Source organism: Sminthopsis crassicaudata, chromosome 4 (genome assembly GCF_048593235.1).
Source record: "Sminthopsis crassicaudata isolate SCR6 chromosome 4, ASM4859323v1, whole genome shotgun sequence".
In the NCBI taxonomy this organism is placed as follows: Eukaryota; Metazoa; Chordata; class Mammalia; order Dasyuromorphia; family Dasyuridae; genus Sminthopsis; species Sminthopsis crassicaudata.
The window spans coordinates 131,607,096-131,627,149 of NC_133620.1; the positions used below are offsets into that span (position 1 = coordinate 131,607,096).

The following is a 20,054-nucleotide window of genomic DNA, read 5'->3' on the forward strand; positions in this document are numbered from 1 at the left end:
ATGAAAGGAGTATAAAAACAAAAATCTATAAAATTATTAGATACATATTTGCTAAAGTTATCAAGGAAGCTGAAACTCACTACATATCAGAGAAAAAGATCCAAAGTTTTGAGAGTTGAATGTTTATACCTAACAAAAAAAGACTATCATCAAAAATCAGAATGAATATATAACTGTAAGCCCCATCATAATAGACCTGCCCTATTCTTATAAAACTTAACAAAATAGTTGGATATCTTTCATGTAACCCCAGGAGAGTTTATGTTTAGGATCATAAACTTTTTACTACAGGGGAACTTCAGAGATCATTTAGAGACTAAAGACAAAATAATTATAAAGAGAAAATTCCATTTCATATCATCAAATGGAGAACCATAATATCGCTGACTCATTATCTCCATTACCTCTGACTACAAGTTATTCATACCAAAAATATTTCATAATCTAACAACATTTATTTCAAAATAGCTGCATTTTTAGAAGGGTACAAAAAAAAGGAAGAAGCACTAGATTTGTGATTTCCTCATTGGTATAGGAACCTCCAGAAAAAAAAACTCTTCTTACCAGTGCACATTATAGTTTCCTATGGTGATTTACAATGTTAGAGAATAATCTGGAAATTAAGTGGTTTAGCTGGATCACAGAGCTAGTGCCTGGTATATACATGTTTTTTAATTGATTGTTAATAATATTATGATCACAATCACAAGATCTTGATTTTTTTTAAGATAAACAAATTTTTTTTAAAAGTCAGTAATGATTTTAATGAGGGAAAGGAAAGGGGGAACCCCATTTCTCAGCGCATAGATAATCCCATGAGGCGCAGTGTCCCCTGTAAAATGAATTTACAGGCCCGAAAACCTAGATTGATAAATAAAAGGTTTATTGTAGAAATTTGGAAGTAAAGTCAGTTAGAAAGACGCCAGGGCCAAAGATGGCTGCTAGGTGGGCAGGAAGGGCTGGGAGGGCTCCTGCAATGAGGGTGTTCAGACTCACCTCTTTTATACCCAAAAGATGATGGGCGGTACCCCTAAGTTCTCGGAGGGCTTTTCAGTTAGCTCAGATCAGGTGAGGGCTGGGGGAAGCTGAGCTGATGGTGGTGGGGGCTGGGCACGGATATTCAAAGGGTGCCTTTGACCAGGATTTGTGAATCAATGTCAGTCATGGGTTGGGCAATTAGAAAGGAATCTTAAAGGGACCTCAACCCCCATCAATTTCAGTGGGTTAATGGAAGAACACTGATAAAACCAGAAATGATTTTTCTAAAACTGTCACTGCTTTCTGGAGCTCTAAGCAAAAACCTGATGGACAAGTGTCAGAGTAGCACCAATGGAGCAAGCCTAAGAGAAAATGTGTGCTTCTCCTCCTGCATTTCCAATGATTAATTAATCCTTTATCCAACAAACCATTCCAACAAGGCCACATCTCTTTCAGTTGTCCACATCTTCGGATTTTTCAATCTGAAGGAAGATCTTGTTTTCTTTGGGCTTTCCCTTCCTATAGCAAAAACACAAAACGAGACAAAATTAATCAACCTATTAGTAAAAGAGTACTTTGGAAATTAGGAAAATGAGTCATTGAGAGAGCAATAAGAAAAGAACTAAAATACAGCAGAAAAAAAATAGAATTCTTAGAATGGCTTTGGAAATTATAATAATAATACCAGTCAACATTGAGCTTTAAGATTCACAAAGCATTTTATATACATCTAATCCCAATTTTTTTCAACTGTTTTTCTGGAAAATTTGTACATATATATACTTTTATCTTATTAAATAGAACTGGGAAAGACCTTAAATTAGAAAAATTAAAGTCACACATTGCCTCCTGAGGCATCACCTATCATCTTAATTTTTGTCTACCCCGAACTTTGATCACTCAAAAGAGGAAGGATAATGATTTTGTCAGCTATGCCTCATTTAAATACAATTCTTGTGATGTCATTTGTCTTATTCAAGAACAAAGGACAAACAGGAATAACGTTAAATATCTTTAAGTACCAGACATTACTTTGTCCTTTATAAGCATAATGAGGCATTTTCAGCTGGAACCTGTCCAGAAGGAATGCCAGAGCATCGAGCATGTTCTTCTATGTCATTAAGGAGGAAAAAAGGAACAATTGGAGAAGTATTACCATGAGTCAAGGGACAACATTTAGAAAACTCTACCCTTCATCTATCAGCACATTGTTACACTGATGGAAATTACTCATATTCAAGAGAAAATGAAACATATCCTTACTTAACTTTCAAATCAAATTACCAAATATGTCCTTTCTTTTGACATTTTCCCTTGAAATTACAAGATAAAAAGTGGAAAATGATCTCTTCAGCAATGGGTGGAGAAGAATTGATATGAATTTTTTATTCTATGCCTGAACCAATCATTTGGTTCTTTGGGACTATGAAGGACTGAAATGGCAATTCTAAAACACTGAGAAAGAATGACTGAGTCATAAAGGTGGAGTAGTGCCATGGAAAGGGTAATGAACTTGGAATCATAGGACCTGACTTTGAATTCTGGTTTTGAAATTTACTATGTGACCTTGGGCATTCCTGATTTTCCGTATCGGTAGAATAAAGGCTCTAAACTAGATAACCTACATAGACTAGATAAGGTTCCTTCCAGCTGGTAGACCTGTGATCCAATCTGTGTTGAAATTCTGCTTCTAACACTAACTGAGAAGACTTGGGCTAGTGGTTTAATCTCTCTCATCCACAGGTTCTTCATCTGTCTAATGGAATGAATGATAATACCAATTTCCCAGGGTCATTATGAAAACCAAATAAAAAAGTAAATAAATAAATAAAAAATAAAAAAATAAAGTGGTTTACAAACTTCATAGTGATACATTAGCAATTGTCATTAAAATTATCTACAAAAGACATTAGAACTGAAGAAAGATATAGTAATAGAAGCAAAGAAGTGAATTAATTATTAAAATAGATATTATTCTATTCTCATTTCCCCACAACATTTCACCATAGAATGTGAATGACCTGCCAATGATATCACTAGATACGTGTTGTTCTGAGGGGTAGGTTGAGAATTTATTGCATTCTTCAATAAAATTCAATCTGTCAGTTGTAATGAATGACCTCATTTTTAGAAAGCCTTTTCAAAAATAAAGGACTGAGGTGTGGAATATGATATGTGCCACATCAGATGTCACTGTATCTGTTAGTCAGTAAGTAAATATTTTTGTGACAAGGAGGTGGTCCTTTGTGGTTAATAACCTTAAAACCAAAAAGTACTGATGAAGCTTTTAAAAAAGGAATCAGTCAATAGAAACAAAGGAATGAGAATAACTCTAAAAATTGAAACAGAAGATCATTTTCAAAAATGTAAAATTTTTAAGAAAGTTAGTTCCCTAAGAATAGGGAATGCTTCATTTTTTCTTTGAATCCTTAGGGCCTGGCACACAGCTAATAAAAAAATGGATGATAATAAATTAATATTACATATAACATTACATTCAGTTTAATAAATTGATCAATATAATCTCTCCAAATTCAATCATTATAAATAGCATCTTTCCCCACTTTGACACATGCATTCTCCTTTGAACCACTAAAACCATCAAGGTTATTAACATTTTTTTCCTAGTCCTGAAAAATAAGCTTCTGTTGAAAACAACACGAAATACAAACATTTGGGATCATTCTCAAAACAGATCAAAGGTTTTTGTTTGATTGGGCATTTTTTGTTTGGTTTCCCACAGATTTATAGCTCCCAATAAATCAGGAGGAAACCTATCCTACTAGGAGAGGACAACCGTTCTCAGAGAACTTCCTCATTCTGTTGCCTCAATTTCAAACAATGATTGCCATCTCTAAATGTATGTTCCTTTCCTGACACAAAGGTCCACCCTCTCTTCTTCCCCGCCCCTCACCCAATGTTACTAGTGGAATTAGGAACTCCTGCCTCGCTTCTCCATATAGGAAGCAGAGAGCCAAAGATGCAGAAGATAAAGACTGATCCTTTGCAGATGGTATTTGTGATGAAAGATTTCTGTCCCTGCAGTAGCAGCATCTCACCCCAGCTTCTCAGCATCTTCAATAGTTTCTGGTAGCATCTTCCCCTTTGTTTCTGGTAGTCGCAATACCATTCCACCGGCAAGGACACCAATCAAAGCTTCAAAAAAAGTATATTAAAAGAGAGTAAGAGAACTAATGAGCAGCAGGTATTTCTGAGATCATTTTAAATTTGATGATAATGATGTGGATCACATTAAGGGAACCATTGTATTTATACATTTACAGCTTTTTCAGGCCCTTACATGATTGTATTAAATTAATTAAGGTAGGGGACCTGGAACTCACTTCTTACCAATGAATTCAAGTCAAGGAGGTTTGGAGAGGAGGATATGTAGCAGATTAGAAATCCCCCCAAAGGAGACCTTTTTTCATAACACACAGGAGGAGAACTGAGTTTAAGATTAGAAGAGGCAATTTCATATTATTTTTCCCTCCCACATAATGAGGAAGGCTGCTGGCAACTTAAATACTAGGAAATCAACCCATAGAGTCTGATTCCTCATGGACATCCTTACAAGTCCAAGGCCAGACAAGCCAATGTCCTCAACCAAATGTAATTCATTACTCTCAAGGGCAATTGAGCATAGAAGGCCTGGCACGTCTGAGCAAAGAAAGTTCCTTGCATGCTTGACCTTAACATTTAGATAGGCTCAAACCCAGAAGGTTTATGACAGCTCTAAAAAAAGGCTGTCCCTTGTTCTCAGCCCCAGACCTTTCCTGATACCGAAGCAAGCAATAAAAAGGGACAAAGTCAAGGCTCCACAACAGGACCCTGGTTTATAAATTTCAGAATCAGGGCTGGGGAGAGGGCTATAGGGCTCACAGAAGGGATCTCCAAGGCTGTTCAGACCAGCCTATTCCTGTCTATGACACAGACAAGAAGTGGCAAAGAAGCTGAGCCCCAAAATGGCCAATTCCACATGTGAATCATTGCAATAGCAGTGAATTTTCCCCTTCAATCCAGGTGAAACATGTCTCTTTGCTCCTAATTTTGCCTTCCAGGGCTGAGCAGAACAAAGTTAATCTCTCTTACACCTTAAAAACTCTTCAGATATTTGAGAATAACTATCATGGACCAGCATGTCTTCTTATCTTAAGCTAAATGTCCCCCCCTTCTTTGTACCCCAAATGTTTAATGAATGCTTGTTGACAGACTGAAAGGTCCTTCTGCACATCCTCATATGGCATCAGCAGAGTGATCCTCCTCTTCTAACATTCTCTAACTTCTCAAAGTCCTTCCCCAGGGCAGCAGAGTGTAGTGAACAGACTGCAGCCAAGAAATCCGAAAGAACTGAGTTTAAGATCTGCCTCTGACAGGCAATGACCTTGTGTGTGACCTTGAGAAATTCAGTTACTCTCTCCCCCTGGAAAGTAAAACTGTCAGTTATATCAAATAAGGGAAGAAAAGGAGGGAGAGAAGGAGAGGGGAAAATAGGGGAGGAGGGAAAAGGGGAAAAGAGAGGAGGAGGAGAAAGGGAAGAAGAGGGAAAGAGAGGAAAGGAAAGGAGAGGGAAGGAGTGGAAAGAAGAAGAGGGGAGGAATGGAAAGGGGAAAAGACAGAAGGAGGAGAAAGGGAAGAAGAGGAAAAGAGGGGAAAGAAAAGAAGAGAGGGGAAATGAAAGAAGAGGGGAAGATGGGAAGAAAAGAAGAGGGGAGGAGGGGAAAGAGAAGAATAGGGGAAAGGAAAGAAGAGGGGAAGGGGGAAAGAAGATAAGACAAGAGAGGTAGAGGAAAGGAAAAGTAGAACAAAGGAGAGAAGAAAGGGGAAAAGAAGGAAGGAAAAAGACACAGACAGGGACAGTAGAAGGAAGGAAGGAAAGAATAGATAAAAAGAAATAAATAAAAATGAATAAATTGAGTGAGTAAATTAAGTAAATTTTATTGGTACTTGAAACTAGGTAGAGAAACAGTCCAAAATTACAAGACAGGTACTATCTTCAATCTTTCTTAAATAGTATCAGCTAACAGGAAAAACATATGATAAAGGGAATCACCACAAATGATGATGACCCATTCATAGCTTTAGTGGGGAAGACTGGAATATATGCATGGTCTCCCATGTATTGTATTGTTAATGTTTCCTTAAATGTGAGGTTGATATAGTGTTTTAACATTTTAATTTATAACTGTCTTAGAAAATACTGCAATGTCTCTAACTATGGTTACCAAATATTTTAATGTAGTGAAGTAAACAGCAAGAATATTGCATAATTGAAGAAAATATCCCCAAACTCTTGCCTTCTGCAAGGCCCTACTTACTGTAGAATTGTGCCTTCCTTGAGTGTTTGCATGTCAGTGAAATCAAGTTAAAATCACCAGGGCATCTCGAAAGGGGAATAAGAAAGTCTAGTAAGAGCAATGTGAAGTCTAGAGTTGGGTGAAGCAAGTAAGGAGAGCTCTGTCTTTTGGTTGGGCTTTGGTGGGGCTGTAGGAAAGCAGGGAAGGGATGGTAAAAGATGGATAGATTTGTCAATAAAGGATGGAACTTGTTTCAAACCCTGGATAGTGCCACTCTCTCCCTGAAGGAGCTTGGGCAACCCCTTTCCCTTTGGAATAGGACTAAGTGACCTCAAGGTCCCTTCCAACTCTAAATCCATGCTCCTATGCCTTTGGACCTATGTTCCTTTCAGCTAATTCTGTGGGTACATGAATCCCTTTGGCAAGTGTCTTCTGCACTAGGGAGCAGAACAGTACAGTGGATCTATCTGTAAAGCAGACAGCTAGGTCTGGAGTCAAGAAAACCCAAGTCATTATCTGACCTCAAACCCTGATTAGCTGTGTGACTTTAGGCATGTCCCCCAGTCCCTGTTTGCCTCAGTTTCCTCAACTGTAAAAGGAGGTGATAATAAAACTGCTTACTTCCCTGAGTTATGATGAAGATCAAATAAGTTAATAATATTTGAAAAGGACTTTGTACAGTGCTTGGCATATAGTAGGTGCTTAATAAATATTTGTTTTCTTATTTCTTCCCACACTGACTTCCTCAATGAATAAGCTGTCCACTTAAAGAGGGAATAAAGTACGGCAGATTCAGGCTGTAGGTAAGTCTAAGATTATGCAATTTTAATCCAACCGTATGATATAGTCAGAGGACCTTTACTAGTCATGTCACATTAGGCAACTCACTTAACACCTCTGGATCTCCAAATGGAGAGGGAGAAGGGGGAATATTGAACTAAATTTCCTTTTTATAAAGATAAGAGAAAGAAAGCAAGAGGCTAATTAATTTGTCTATAGCTACAGAGTACAGAGATGAAAATAGAGTCACCAAGTGAAAAAAGTGCTGAATTTGGGATTAATGGACTTGAATTTAAATCGTAGCTTTATCTGTTATTATTTGTATGACTGATTTAACCTCTTAGCTTGGTTTCCTCATATATAAAAGAAGATGGTCAAGATCAATGACATATGAGTTCACTTTCAGTTCTAAATTGATGATCCCATGAATCCACATCTCTTGATTCCCAATTCCTTATTCTTTGTACCATAATGCATTGTGTCTTTCTAATCTTACTTCTCAAAACCTAGGGACAACTAATCCACTGTAAGCTTGTAGACCCTGATCCTTTTGTTTTATAGGGAAGGGAGACAGAAGAAATAGAGAGAAGATGAAGGAGGTACCTAAAGGATACTTGCCGGTCTCTCATCCTGAATCCCTGGGCATAGATAAAAACAAAATGGAATCCAACTGGGTCACAACTCTCTAGGCTGGCAGTGACCACAGCCCAGTAATTACCCAACTAGAATTGGTAAATGTCTATTGACAAAGTTTATGAGGGCAAAGGGGACTTTCTCCATCATCCCTCATTTCTGCAAGGACTTGATGTCAAGCAACCTACTAAGAACCAGGGTCTGAGAGGTCTAAAAGGTAAGCCAGCACCCCAGAGTACCCAATAAAATGCCCAAAGTATAGTTCTTCCACTGGAAAATTGTCCTCACTTAACTATTCTTCTTCTCCTCTTCTTCCTTCTTTTCTTCCTCCTTCTCTTTCTTCCCCCTCTTTTTTCTCTTCCTTCCTCCCTTTCCTTCTTTTTCTTCTCTTTCTTCCCCCCCTCCTCCTTCTTCTCTTTCTATCCCTTCTTTTCCTCCTTCTACTGCTTCTCCTCCTCTTCTCTTTCTTTCTCTCCTCCTTCTTTTCTTTCTTCTCCTTCTCCGTTTCCTCTTTCTCCCCCTTTCTTCTCTCCCCCTCCTCCTTGCCCTCTTTCTTCCCCTCCTCTTCTCTTTCTTCTCCACCATTCTCCTTCATCCTTTCTCCTTCTCCTTCTTCTCTTTCTCCCCACTTCTCCTCCTGCTTCTCCTCCTTCTTCTCTTTCTCCCCCCATCCTTCTTTTCTCCTTATCCTTCTTTTTAAGAGACAATTAAATGGCTTGTCCAGGATTACACAGCTAGAGAATATTAAGTGTCTGAGGCTGCATTTGAACTCAGGTCCTCCTGACTCAGGGTCAGTATTCTATCCACTGTGCCATCTAGCTGCCCTCAACCATTCTATTCTTTATTGAAAAAACTGCAACTCTTTTCCCATGGCCTTCCCATGGTCAGGAAATAATAGGTTTTGAACTCAGTACTCTTGAGGCCAGGTCCATCTTTATCCATTGCCCTATGTTTTCTTTCACTATCATCCATCTTTGTGAAAGGAGACCACAAACACAAAGAAAAGAATTGTTAATGGTGGAATTTCAGGCACCACTTGGGAAGATATTTTGTGATAAAGAAGCCTACCTAGCAATCATGTCAAGGAGTCAGAGAACCTGGATTGAAGTTCTGATCCAATTAATTATACCCATGTGACTTTGGACAAGTCATGCAACCACTCAGTTTCCTCATCTTTCAAAACAATAGTAGACAATAATTTTCATGAAGAAATAACAAGAAAAAGGACTGGAAATATTACTCATGACATCTGATGTCTCTAAATCGATGTAGAATTATAAATTAAACTTGACATTTTAGCAAAAGAATATAAATTTGATCTCATAGTTTATCATCAATATTGTGAGATAGTACTCTTGAATGGAATATAGCAATGAAAAAGTATACCTTATTCAAAATAAAATGATCCAATAAAAGAAATAAAGGAGCAGTGCCAGGTAACAGAAGTAAATATATCTGGCACCTCAAGACTATATAGAAATTCACAAACTTGGCATCATTTTTATAGTCACCTAATTTCATAGTTTGGATTTAATCTTTGACACTTATATTTCTCTCATGCACGTGTCCTCCACCCTAAATTCTCCATATCCAATCAGTTGCCAAATCTTATTGATTTTGGCAGTCCAATAAAAAAAACTTATCCGGGGAAAGAAAAATAAGAATTCTTGAGTAACAGAACCATTTCTTGTTTACATTTCTAACTTCTGTAAAGCTCAGAACAAGGTTTCACATTTGACATGGTTTTAATAAATGTTTGTTAAATCAATACTGAACCTGAAAGAAAGATGTAAATAATTGAAGGGATATTCATTGCATATGGTTAGGCTGTATCAATATGATATTTTTAAAGGATAATGAGCCAATTAATTTGCTGATTTAGTGCTATACCAAACTATTCTTGGGTTATTTGATAGACCTATACCAAAAAAAATCCATTTGAAGCAACCAAAATTCTTAAAGCTTGAGGGAAATAATGAAAAAAGTAGGACAGAAGGAGACCTAATTCTTCCAGGCTTCAAACTTTCTTATAAAGTAATAAACATGAAAATTATTTGATAGTGATTAAAAATAGGAAAGCAGATGAAAGAAACAGAATAGATAAGGAAGAATTTGAAACTATTTAACATCAGAGCCTACTGCTCAATAAATGTAAGGAAATCAATTTGTAGGGAAAGGACATCTGAACAATTTGAAAAGCAATTTGGTAAAAAAATAAATAAATAAATAACGATTTTAATCAGCATCTTATTTCATATGCCAAAGTTCCAAATAGATACATGATCTAAGTATAAAAAAATCATATTATTAAAAAATTAGTGGAAAATGGAAAGAGATCATTTTCCATCTCTGACTATAGGTAGAATTCTTAGGACGTCTGAACAATTTGAAAAGCAATTTGGTAAAAAATAAATAAATAAATGTTTTAAGCATCATCTTATTTCATATGCCAAAGTTCCAAATGGATACATGATCTAAGTATAAAAAAATCATATTATTAAAAAATTAGTGGAAAATGGAAAGAGATCATTTTCCATCTCTGACTATAGGTAGAATTCTTAAACAAGAAAGAAAAAAGTGATCATAAAAGAGGAAAGAGAAAATTTTGACTACATAAAAGTTAAAGTTTTAATTCAACAAATGTAACCAAGACAAAGGAAACTTTCAATTGAAAAAAAATCTTTGTAGCAAATAATTTTGATAGAAGCCTGATATCAAAGACATATAGGGAAATGACACAAATATATAAGATCAAGAACCTTTTCCCAAAAGATAAGAAAAAAATGTAAAAAGTTTTCAAAAGAAAATCTGCAAACTATCAATACCCAAATGAAGTATTGCTCCACATTCAAATTATAATTGGGGTTTCAAGTCACAACCAGCCAATTGTTAAAGATGACGAAAGAAAGAAAGAATCTGTCTTTGGAAAGATTTTGAACATGGGCACACAAATAAACTGCTGATCTAACTATGAAATAGTACAACCATTCTAAAAAATAATTTGAAATTATGTAAGAAAAGTCAATAAACTGTTGCTTTGATCCAGAGATTTCACAGTTAAGCATATTTTCTATTTTCTCTTTTCCTGCTCCCCATCCCTGCCTGAGGAGGTCAAAGACAAAAAGAATAAACCAAAATATTAAATGCAATACTTTGTATGGGAGTTTTTTTTAAAAAACTAACTATAAACAAAGTTGGCATTCATTGTTTGGAAAATAGTAAGCAAATTATGATATAACTCTAATAGAGAATTTTGAATTAAAAACTAATGAACATAAGGAATTTAGAGAAACATGGGAAAACGAATAAAATGATACACAGTGAAATAAGCAGAATCAAGAAAATTATTTACATAAGGACTAGAACAACATAAATGAAAAGAAGATGGGGGAAAATGATGAAAACTATACAAATATAATGTCGACCCATAAGATAAGGAGAGGAAAATTTCACACTTTCTTTTTTCCTTCAGAGATATGGGAGATTATGGATTCAGTAAGTAGTACATGGTATCAAATGGTTGCTGTTAGGTCTTTCTTAACTGAGTGTCTTGCTGACATTTATATGCAAATGGTATGATAAAACAGAAGGCATCAAGAAGAGAGAGACAGACAGATAGACAGACAAGAGACATAGACAGAGGAGGGGGGAGAGGGAATGAGAGAAAAAGGGAGAGAGCGAGAAAAAGAGATTGTGGGAAAAAATCAAGGCTAGAGCGTTTGCTATCTTATGTACTCCAATTATGAAAGGGCATGTATAAAAGATTCATATAATCAAGGACAAATACAGAATACTAGTATAATCCCATAAAAATAATGCCAGGAGAACTTTCCAAAATAAACTAACATTGTGGAAAATGCTAAAGACAACCAAAAAAAAAAAAAAGTTTTTTAGAGAATTGTTTCTATTCTATTGCTTAATCAGACAAATAAGTTAAAGAAGACTTTTCTGCTCAAGATAAATAGGAAAGATGGTAAGAGAAGGTCTAATTGCTTTAAATATATTTATATCTCTGAGGGTAAATGGATTACATGAAAGGGGACTGAAAATACCAACTAATGTTATTGTGATTCTATTATTTGTTAATTTGGGGGAATTAATTATACAGAGAGAGGTGCAACAAAATTAAAGATGATCAAATTCCCTGATTTTCAAACACATAAAATAAATACACAATAGTTCAGAACCTCTAGGTTGGTGATCTTACTTCAATTCCTGGGAAAAATCTAGAACAAACAATTCAAGATTATAAGTAAACACTTAGGAGAGGAGGCAATGATTCTCAGGACCTAGAATTAGTTCACTAAGAATTCACTAGAATTAGTTCACTAAGAATAAATGTTGCCAAACTCTTCTAGTCTCTTTTTTTATGGATAGGGTTATGAGAATGGCAGATCAAGAAATATTGTAGGGTATCTTAATTTTAGCACACTTTAAGTTTTACAAAGTACTTTACATATGTTAACTCATTTGATCCTCACAAACAACCCTGTGGGGCAAATAAAATAGTTATTCTCATTTTATAGATGAGGAAACTGAGGCATATATAAGTTGAGTGACTTGCCTTTAAATATCAAAGGAGTTTGTATTTTATTCTGGGGATAATAGGAAGCTAGAAGCTTCTTGAGCAAGTGAATTACATGATCACATTTTTGCTTTAGGAATATCAAAATAGCAACTGTGTGGAGGATGGCATTCAGAAAGAAGAGTCTGGATACAGTGGGGCTAATTAGGAGGTCATTGTAACAGTCAGGATCAGAGATGGGAAGGGACTAAATAAAGCTAGTTATGGTATGAGTGAAAAGAAGGAACCAAATACAGCATCTTATGAAGGTAGAATTGACAAGATTCAAAACTTAAATAGATGTGAGAATTAAGTAAGAGTAAATAACTGAGGATAGAGTCAAGGTTTTAAATCTGTCTTAGATATGTTGAGGAGATGTTGAGATATTCTCAAGTTATTCAGAGATATATACCATCTGGTTAACTCCTATATTGACAAACTTTTTTTGCTAACTAGATGCTAGAAAAAGAACAGGGTTTTTTTCTATATTGCTTAAGTATTGCAAGTATTATCATCCTCTAAATTTCAGAGCCCTGAGGAAAAGGTCCTGTCATCTCACCTTAGTTAGGGTTCTGATGACTATCCTGGGTACCTGAAACTTTCATAGTCATTGTCATTTGTACTAGACAGATAGCATTGAATGGAATCTTACCAAATAAAATAAGAGGTAACTCATGCCAAATTTCTGTCAGTCTGAAGACAATAAAAGGGGTTATGATTCCACCCACATCACACAAGGAAGAACAGACCATCACTCCAAGGTTCCTGATAAAATGAAAAAAAACAAAAAAGATTAAGCTCTTAAGTTACCCAAATGTCAAACTTATACAATAGTAAATAAAGCATCCACCTTTGAAAATATATGAAATATATGAAAATTAATAGAAAATTACCACTAGAATAACCTGAAAGCTTGATTTTAAAAAATCATCTAATGATCAAGGGAAATTACACCAAAAACAATGGCAGCATATTATACAGTTCTGTTATTCATTATTTAACTTTGGACAACACAATGAATTTCTATAAGTCTCAGTTTACACGTCTGGAAAATAGGAATAAAAGTAATAATACATATAATACTGAGGCCATAGAATGTAGTAGAAGGACTGGAACCTACTCTCAATTCCCAAATTGACTTTTGGTAAGACTTCGAACAATTTCCTTAATCTCTCTAGGTATTCATTACCTTATTCAGTTTTAAAATGAGACAAGAAACTTAAATTAGAAGAATTTCAAGGTTTCTTCCAACTCTGCATCCTGTAATCCAATTTCACAGAGTTATGGTAAAGGAAAAACAAGATAGTAGAAGAAACATTTCCTAAAGCAAAAAGCACTCTTATTGTTATCCTATATTTTTTTTTAAAAAGCCTTGTTAAAACTGTATATCTACAGAATTTCTTCACAAATGCTCAAGATCCTTCAGGAGACTATATTATTTGACTTTTCTCCTTATAAGACCAAACTCACAGAACCGTTGGATTTTTAAGATTTGAACAAGCCCTTGGGGACCAGTGGCCATGACAATGGAACTGTTTTGCTCTGCTACTTTTAGACTTCTGATTCAGGTCTGCAAGAGAGGCACTGAATTCAAGAGAGAGCTTTGTGCTTTAATTTTTACTTTCTAAGTTTCCAATTAGTTTCCTCCCATTCACAAGCACTTGAGAGAGGAATAGGGAAGAGGCAGAAAATATTAATAATAATAATTCACATTCCTATGATACTTTGTAGTTTGTGAAATGATTTTCTCCCAACAATTCTGCAAGGTAACTAATCAAATAATATTATTCCCAATTTATAGCCAAGGAAATTGAAACTCAAAGAGATAAAAATAATTTTATTATTATTAATAATAATAGATAACATTTATCTGGCGTTTAGAGGTTTGCAAAGCCCTATAAATATTATCTCATTAGATATGTACAAAGTCAAAGGACTAGTCAGCAGCAGAATGTGGACTCAACAGGTCCTACTATATGCTATTACTGTACTAAATGAGAGAGGAGTTGGAGAGATTAATAGGGAAAAAATTGAAAACAGATCAAGTGATAGAATCACATAGCAGCTGTGAGCCTAATCAAAGTTTTGTTTTGTTTTATTGGGTATAAATGGACTTTTCCCAAACTGACAAGCTTACTGATGACAGGATTTTGTTTGTACCTTTCTGGGTCCAAGTTCAAGCTCAGGTATTTGATCACCATGTGACTTTCCAGAAGACACTTAGTCTATCTGCATTTCAGTAATGTGGGGGGTGATGTTTGAATAACCTCCCTCACAGGGCAATGCTGGGAATAATTGTGTTTTGGCATAAATAATATAATGCATTATGGGCACATTGTAAAGAATGATATACATGTTATCTATTATGTAGTATAGTAATTTGTGTGACAGGTATAAGTCCACTATGGCACATTTTTAATGATGAATATATATTATATACTACAAGACATATATGATCGGAAAAAACAGTGGGCCAAACCTGGACTGAGAACAAGATGAACAGATGAGCAGTACAAGTGTGGCTCTCACAGCTGGTTTAAAAAAGAAAATTTTGAGAAGGGCCTTCAATAGCTCTATTTAAAAAAAAAAACAACCAACAACCTATTGGAGAATATGGATATGGATCATACAGAAGGAGAAGGTATAAACAGCTTGCTCCTCTTCATTAATGGAAGAAATGCTGACATTAAGGATCCATTAAACAAGTGCTCCTCAAATTTTTTCCATCCTCGAATACTTTTCTCCTACAAAATTTTTATGTGACCTTGGCTTTATGGGTACATAGAATAAATATACAAATCAAACATTTATTGATAATAAATCACAATTTTGTGATTCATTCAATAATGAGACCCCATGGGGGCAGCTAGGTGGCGCAGTGGATAGAGCACCAGCCTTGAATTCAGGAGGACCCGAGTTCAAATCTGGTCTCAGACACTTAACACTTCCTAGCTGTGTGACCCTGGGCAAGTCACTTAACCCCAGCCTCAGAAAAAATAAAAATTAAAAAAAAAATAATGAGACCCCATGTAGGATCACAGCTCACAGTTTAAGAAGCTGAACATTATACTATTAAGTTTATTGATATGTATGCTTTATCTCTTGCTTGTGATTTTAAGGTCTCTCACTCAATATTGGCACTCTTATTTTCTTCAGTATTACATGAGCCAGGAATGTCTATCATATGCCTTGGAATACAGTAGGTTCTCAAGTGAATTCAATTTTGTCCACTGAAACCACAAATAGACCATCCTACATACAGTACTCTATATGTGGATCAGAAAAAAATATATGCACATATGTATACATATATATATGTGTGTATATATATATATGTGTGTGTGTGTATATATATATATATATATATATATATATATATTATGGAGAGACAGAGAGAGGGGGGGGAAAGAAGGAGAGAATAAAGGAGAGGGAGGGGCAGAGAGAAAGAAAGAGTTCAATATAAGCCATCTGACCCACTTTAGTGAAGTACTTCTAAGGAGAAATATCTAAGGAGAAATAATTAAATCTGTCTAGTTCACATTAAATCTGACTTATTCACCAATTTCAGGAGCCACACCTAACTCTGCTCAGATTTAGGAAGAGTCACTCACCTGATAAATGTGGGATATAATTCTGCATTCACTAAACAAACCATCTGAAACGCAATTGTAATTCCCATCCTACCAACACATGCCACGGTTACTTTTAACCAGTGTATATCTGGAAAGAAAATACAAAGAAATTGTTTGGAAAATGAGCAAGAATTCCGCCCTTTGGGTTACATTAAGAAACCATGTTCATCATGTTTTAAGAATACTTCATAACTGTTTCAGAGAACCTAAGCATCCATGAACTAAAAAAAATGGCCTCTTCAAAGCAGTTATAATGGATAGTGTTGGATACGAAATTTAGAAAACCTGAGTTCAAACCTATTTCAAATATTTTGTCAATTATTTACAAGCCTGTGTACTCTGGTAGGAACTACAATTTTGTAGGGACTTTAAGTTGTCAAATTTTGGTGTTTTTAAAGGAAACTAGATAAGGACATGCCTCAGTTTTCTTATCTATAAAATGGGGATAGTAATAGTGCTTACCTCTCTCAGGGCTGTTGTTAAGACCAAATGAGATAATATATGTGAATATTAATAATAAATTGAGGGGCAGCTAGGTGGCGCAGTGGATAGAGTACCAGCCCCTGAATTCAGGAGGACCCAAGTTCAAATCTGGTCTTAGACACTTAATACTTCCTAGCTGTGTGACCCTGGGCAAGTCACTTAACCCCAGCCTCAGGGGAAAAATAATAATAATAATAATAAATTGATGTGTTAATTATAATTATATATAAATATAATGTTAATAATTATTTATCATAGATTAATTATGTTGAAAACAATAAATGCCATAAATTATTATCAGGACTCAAGTATCATATAACCCTGAGTCAATGATCAAGCAGAGTACTCATAAGATGTAGAGATGGTACCAGATCTTTATCGTTGACTCCAGTTCATATAAAACTTGGCTCATTCTTCTCAAGGCTTCATTCAAGAGAGAAAATAGGGATCTAAGGAATTTCTTTATTCTGACTAATTCAGTGCATTCTCACTTCACTTACCTTCTTTCCTCAGCTTTCTCTTCGAGAAGAAATTTAATGGATAAATCAAGGACTTGAGAACTCTTGCTTGGGAATAGAAAAAGACCCAAAACAGCAACCCATTCTATCTCCTATGCCAGAAATAACATGTTTAAAATCTAGGATCTACAGGAAGATGTTTGTTTTTAAATCCTAGACTGTATCATCTAGAATATCAAACTCATTGAATCCTTAATACAAATACAACCCTCGCACTAGAGAAGTAGACAACTTTAGAAGCAGACTCTTTTCTCTTGTTATAGAGTTCTCTGATGTGTTTTAAATTCTAAATCTATACTAATTTGTCACCTAGGACAGTAAATGACATAATAGCAGCATGCACCATCTTAACTTATCTTTGTCTTTTTCCCAGCACCTAGCACAATACCCCCACAAAGTAAGTACTGAATAAATATTTGATTGCACTATAATTTTCAAAGAGAAAACTACCTTGCCTGCAGAAAGGTGATACAAGGAAAATTAATTCCTAATTTTAAGAGGGCTTTAGTCTCATTCCTCTACTTCTACTTGGGTAATCATCATTCTATGAAACCCTCTGTTTTGCTCCCTCTCTTTATAGTATCCTGTAAATAGGAAGTGCTTAATAAGTGCTTATTGAATTGTTTTCTTCAGCTCCTATTTGAAAGAGAGAAAAGAGGAAAGGAATTAGTAGTTTTTCTAAGGGAGGAAAGAGGAATAAGCATTTATAAAATACCTATTACATGCCAGGCATTGAGCTAAGTACTTTACAAATATCGTTTCATTTGGTCCTCATAACAACCCTGGGAGGTAGGTGTTGTTATTATTCTCATTTACAATTGAGAAAACTGAGGCAAATAAGTTAAGTGACTTATTTAGGGTCACACAGCCAGTGAGGCTAGATTTGAACTCAGGTTTTTCTGACTCTAGATTCAATGCTCTGTACCACCAAGCTGCCAGAGAAAGAAGATTGCACCACCTCCAAGTCTACTTTTTCTTTTTCTTGGTCTATTGATATCATTACCGTAGGGAGCTTTGGTCAGAAAATTCTTCTATACATACAATCACTAATTGCTTTTTAAATTTTGGCATTAGAAAATTGTCACATAAGAATCAGATTTAATATATGTCCAGAGACAGAACTGGACCCAGATCTTTCTCATTCTAAAGCCAGCTCTCTATTTACCATGCCCCAGTGCCTCTCAAGCTCAGGATAAGCAAGATAATCAAGAACCCAAATTTTATGAGGCAGTTTCTAAAATATTATTCACAGAAACTGTGTCAAATGACCCAGAGTTCTAATAGGTCCAGTAAACAGTTCATGAAAACTTAGGAAAATAATAAATTTTATCTTCTTGTTTATTTAAAAGAATTAGAATTGACAAGGAATGTAGGAGGAGGTTTATTTGCTATACTTAAATTTGGGAAGAATTTATCTGGTTCTGTTTATCTTGGATTACAACAATGAGTAAGATATTATACTTTACTTTCTCTATTCTAGTTCCAAAAGCTTATCAAAGACATAACATTCCCCAAATGGACAAATGGGAAAATAATGAAAATGAACAACTCACCCTTGGGGATAAATATCATGATAGAGCAAACTACCCCTGCAATAAAATTGGAGGCAGCCAAAGGATAGCGGCGACCAACGCGATCAATGGTGAAAATGATGATCAGAGCAGCTGGAAACTCAACCAAAGCAGAGTAGAAGAAATCCAGGTAAAGGTTAACAGCTGTGGCCCCCATGTACATAATGAGACCTTGATAAAGCACAGAACTTGAAAACCTAAACAAAAAAATGATGCCTCAAGTTACAATTAGACTTCTCGAAAGATGAGGAATTTGTGACCTTTTTTGAGGGAAAGAAAAGGGAATCAGCATTTATGAAGCATCCATTGAACTAAGCAGTTTGCAAAAATTACCTCATTTGATCCTCACAACAGTCCTGTGAGGTGGGTGCTATTATTAACCTCATTTTACAGTTAGAGAGACTAAGGATGAAAAAAAGATTAAATTTCTTTCCATGGTCCACAGGTAGTAAGCATGAGTGGGATATGAACTCAGGAAATCTCAATTCCAGACCCAATGGTCCATCTACTAGAATGCTACTTTTTCTTCCTCACAGAGAAGAGAGAGAAAGTGCTTATAAATATGATTTATGAGAATAATTGGAGAGAAAATTAGTATCAGATATTACTTAGAACATAACAGTAATCAGAGAGGAGATTTAAGAATAATTGTCAGAAATTTTAAAATAGTTCTCCATACTAAAGTTGTTTTCAGAAGAATATCAAAATAAGATTTTATGAAATATATCCAGGCTCTCTTTAAGATCAAATGTGTTTTTAAAAGCCATTTTCTCTTTTATCCTGTAGCATTTGTGTTCATTTTTGTGCTAAATCAGATAGCAGTCTCTAGATTATAGCATATGGACTTAGTATAGAAACAGATAAAATACTCTAAGCAACATTAAGGAAATTCACCCAGTTATTTTAGAAGAAACTATCAAGTTTTTAAAAATGTTATATTGTTAGATAGATTCACATAAACATATGTACATACATAATACATGCACATACACTCATCCATTTGTTGTTTATGGTAAACCTGATACAAGGTTCTCATCAAGAGAAAAATAAATGTCATTTTTCAAGCAACCAAATTTCACAGTAGCTCCTAGAAAAATTGAGATTCCTATTTAAATCACCCTATTTTAAAATAAATGAGCAAATGTAAATTCCTGAGAATGCCTGGAAAAGCTCAGAAAAAAATAAACTCTTTAGGGGCTTAACCAACTGCTACTTCTTATAAAAAAAAGTCATAGAAATAAGGAAGAGACAAATTGCTCCCAATGACATAATTTAGGGCTTAGAACAGGGGTAGAGACAAGAGAATCTGACATTCCACTGAGGAAGGACAGCTCAGTAGAAAGATGAATAGTTATCCCTTTCACAGTGTGACTTTCCCCATCACAGTTTCAATATATCACAGGTCAGCATAAATAAATTAAATGGAGGCAGATAGATGGTACAGTGTGTAGAGCACCAGCCCTGAAATCAAGAGGACCTGAGTTCAAATCTGGTCCCAGACACACTTCTTAGCTGAGTGACTCTAGGCAAATCATTTAACTCCAATTACTTCAGCAAAATAAATAAATAATGGAAATTTGGGAGGAGATTTGCAAAAG

The 20,054-nt window shown here is 35.2% G+C and overlaps 1 protein-coding gene across 1 annotated transcript in view; it reads right to left on the bottom strand.

Moving 5' to 3' along the window:
• Nucleotides 1–862: 862 nt before the first annotated feature.
• The window catches only part of LOC141565798 (solute carrier family 22 member 1-like), a 49,018-nt gene continuing 29,826 nt past the window's right edge, over nucleotides 863–20,054 (bottom strand). The window contains exons 7-11 of the mRNA XM_074309387.1: nucleotides 18,439–18,653; nucleotides 15,864–15,972; nucleotides 12,905–13,017; nucleotides 4,038–4,134; nucleotides 863–1,497 (exon numbers count right to left, since the gene is read on the bottom strand). Of these exons, the coding sequence (XP_074165488.1) occupies nucleotides 1,431–1,497; nucleotides 4,038–4,134; nucleotides 12,905–13,017; nucleotides 15,864–15,972; nucleotides 18,439–18,653 (601 nt within the window). The 3' untranslated portion in view covers nucleotides 863–1,430. The remainder of the gene's footprint in view (nucleotides 1,498–4,037; nucleotides 4,135–12,904; nucleotides 13,018–15,863; nucleotides 15,973–18,438; nucleotides 18,654–20,054) is intronic.